The sequence below is a fragment of the Frankliniella occidentalis genome, unplaced genomic scaffold, assembly GCF_000697945.3.
Source record: "Frankliniella occidentalis isolate FOCC.00 unplaced genomic scaffold, Focc_3.1 Scaffold15, whole genome shotgun sequence".
Taxonomy (NCBI): Eukaryota; Metazoa; Arthropoda; class Insecta; order Thysanoptera; family Thripidae; genus Frankliniella; species Frankliniella occidentalis.
This window is the reverse complement of record NW_026267145.1, coordinates 829,924-831,149: the sequence shown is the minus strand read 5'-3', so window position 1 is coordinate 831,149 and position 1,226 is coordinate 829,924. Positions and strand designations below refer to the sequence as shown.

The following is a 1,226-nucleotide window of genomic DNA, read 5'->3' as shown; positions in this document are numbered from 1 at the left end:
TGGTGTGTGCCGGGCAGCGCTCATTAATTATGAGGCGGCGTTGAGCCCGGGCGGCACAACGTGGTCGCGAGAGTGATGACGAGCTGCAGCAGGTCTGCCGGGGGAGCGAGCGACAATGCTCTCCGGCCGGCGGGTGGTGACGACCCATCATGGGTGGTGAAGAACAACCCGGCGCGGCCATTCATCACCCACCGCCCGGCCCGCTGGGACCTCGGGGAGCAAAAGCACCTCGGGGAGCGAAAGCACCTCGGGGAGCGCCTCGGGGAGCGCCTCGGGGAGCGCCTCGGGGAGCGCCTCGGGGAGCACCTCGGGGAGCGCTTCGGGGAGAGCCTCGGGGAGCACCTCGGGGAGCGCCTCGGGGAGCGCCTCGGGGAGCGCTTCGGGGAGCGCCTCGGGGAGCGCCTCGGGGAGCGCCTCGGGGAGCGCCTCGGGGAGCACCTCGGGGAGCGCCTCGGGGAGCACCTCGGGGAGCGCCTCGAGGAGCATCTGGGGGAGAGGGCGGGGAGCGCCCACGTGGCAGGGCGGGCCACCCGGCGGCCCCGGTGCGCGGCGGGCTGCCTACCCTGCGTCTGGCGGGCGCCCCGGCGCGGAGAGCTTCTCGCAGGCGTAGACGTAGACGCCCGGCAAACCTAGCAGTGGGACGTTTAGGAACGAGAATCTCCCGGTCAACGCTCGTTGTAGCCGCTCGGTGATTTTTACTGACCTTGGTGCGGTTCCGGGTGGCGGCAATGGCCCTGATCATGTGCAGCCCCATCTCGACGCAGCAGTGCGCGTGGTCCCTGCGCGCCACCGGCAGCCCGGACACGCAGTAGTAGCAGTCCCCCAGCAGCTTGATCCGCAGGCAGTGGTTCTCCTGGGGAGAGAGAGGCGATGCCATTCAAATGATTTCAAATATGTGTAACATCTTCATGCACCTATTAAAAGTATTGTTGTTGTTGTTGTTTTTTCCGAATAAATTACTTTCGGCTACTGAAAGTATAGAGGAAATAAGTCCCTCAGCTCACCCCCACTCTGGCAAAAGAATAAATAATAATGAAATAAAAAGCCGGCCGCCGTGATCCACTCGCTCCGAGTGCGTGACGGTGCGTGAGCAGAGCAGGCCGCCCCAGAAGTTATTAGCCAGGCCAGCGCGATAACACACGACGCTTAACAGCGCCCCCTCCCGTTCAAGACGTGGCCGGAGTCTTGAATCTCCACGATGTTATCGCGTCCCCCGCTCGTGCGCC

General features: G+C 64.6%; 1 protein-coding gene across 1 annotated transcript in view; it reads right to left on the bottom strand.

The window, feature by feature from the left end:
* LOC113217036 (adenylyl cyclase 78C-like) overlaps window positions 1-1,226 on the bottom strand; it is an 87,658-nt gene that overhangs the window by 9,059 nt on the left and 77,373 nt on the right. Inside the window, exon 10 of the mRNA XM_052264010.1 lies at window positions 704-853. Coding sequence (XP_052119970.1) covers window positions 704-853 — 150 coding nt within the window. The remainder of the gene's footprint in view (window positions 1-703; window positions 854-1,226) is intronic.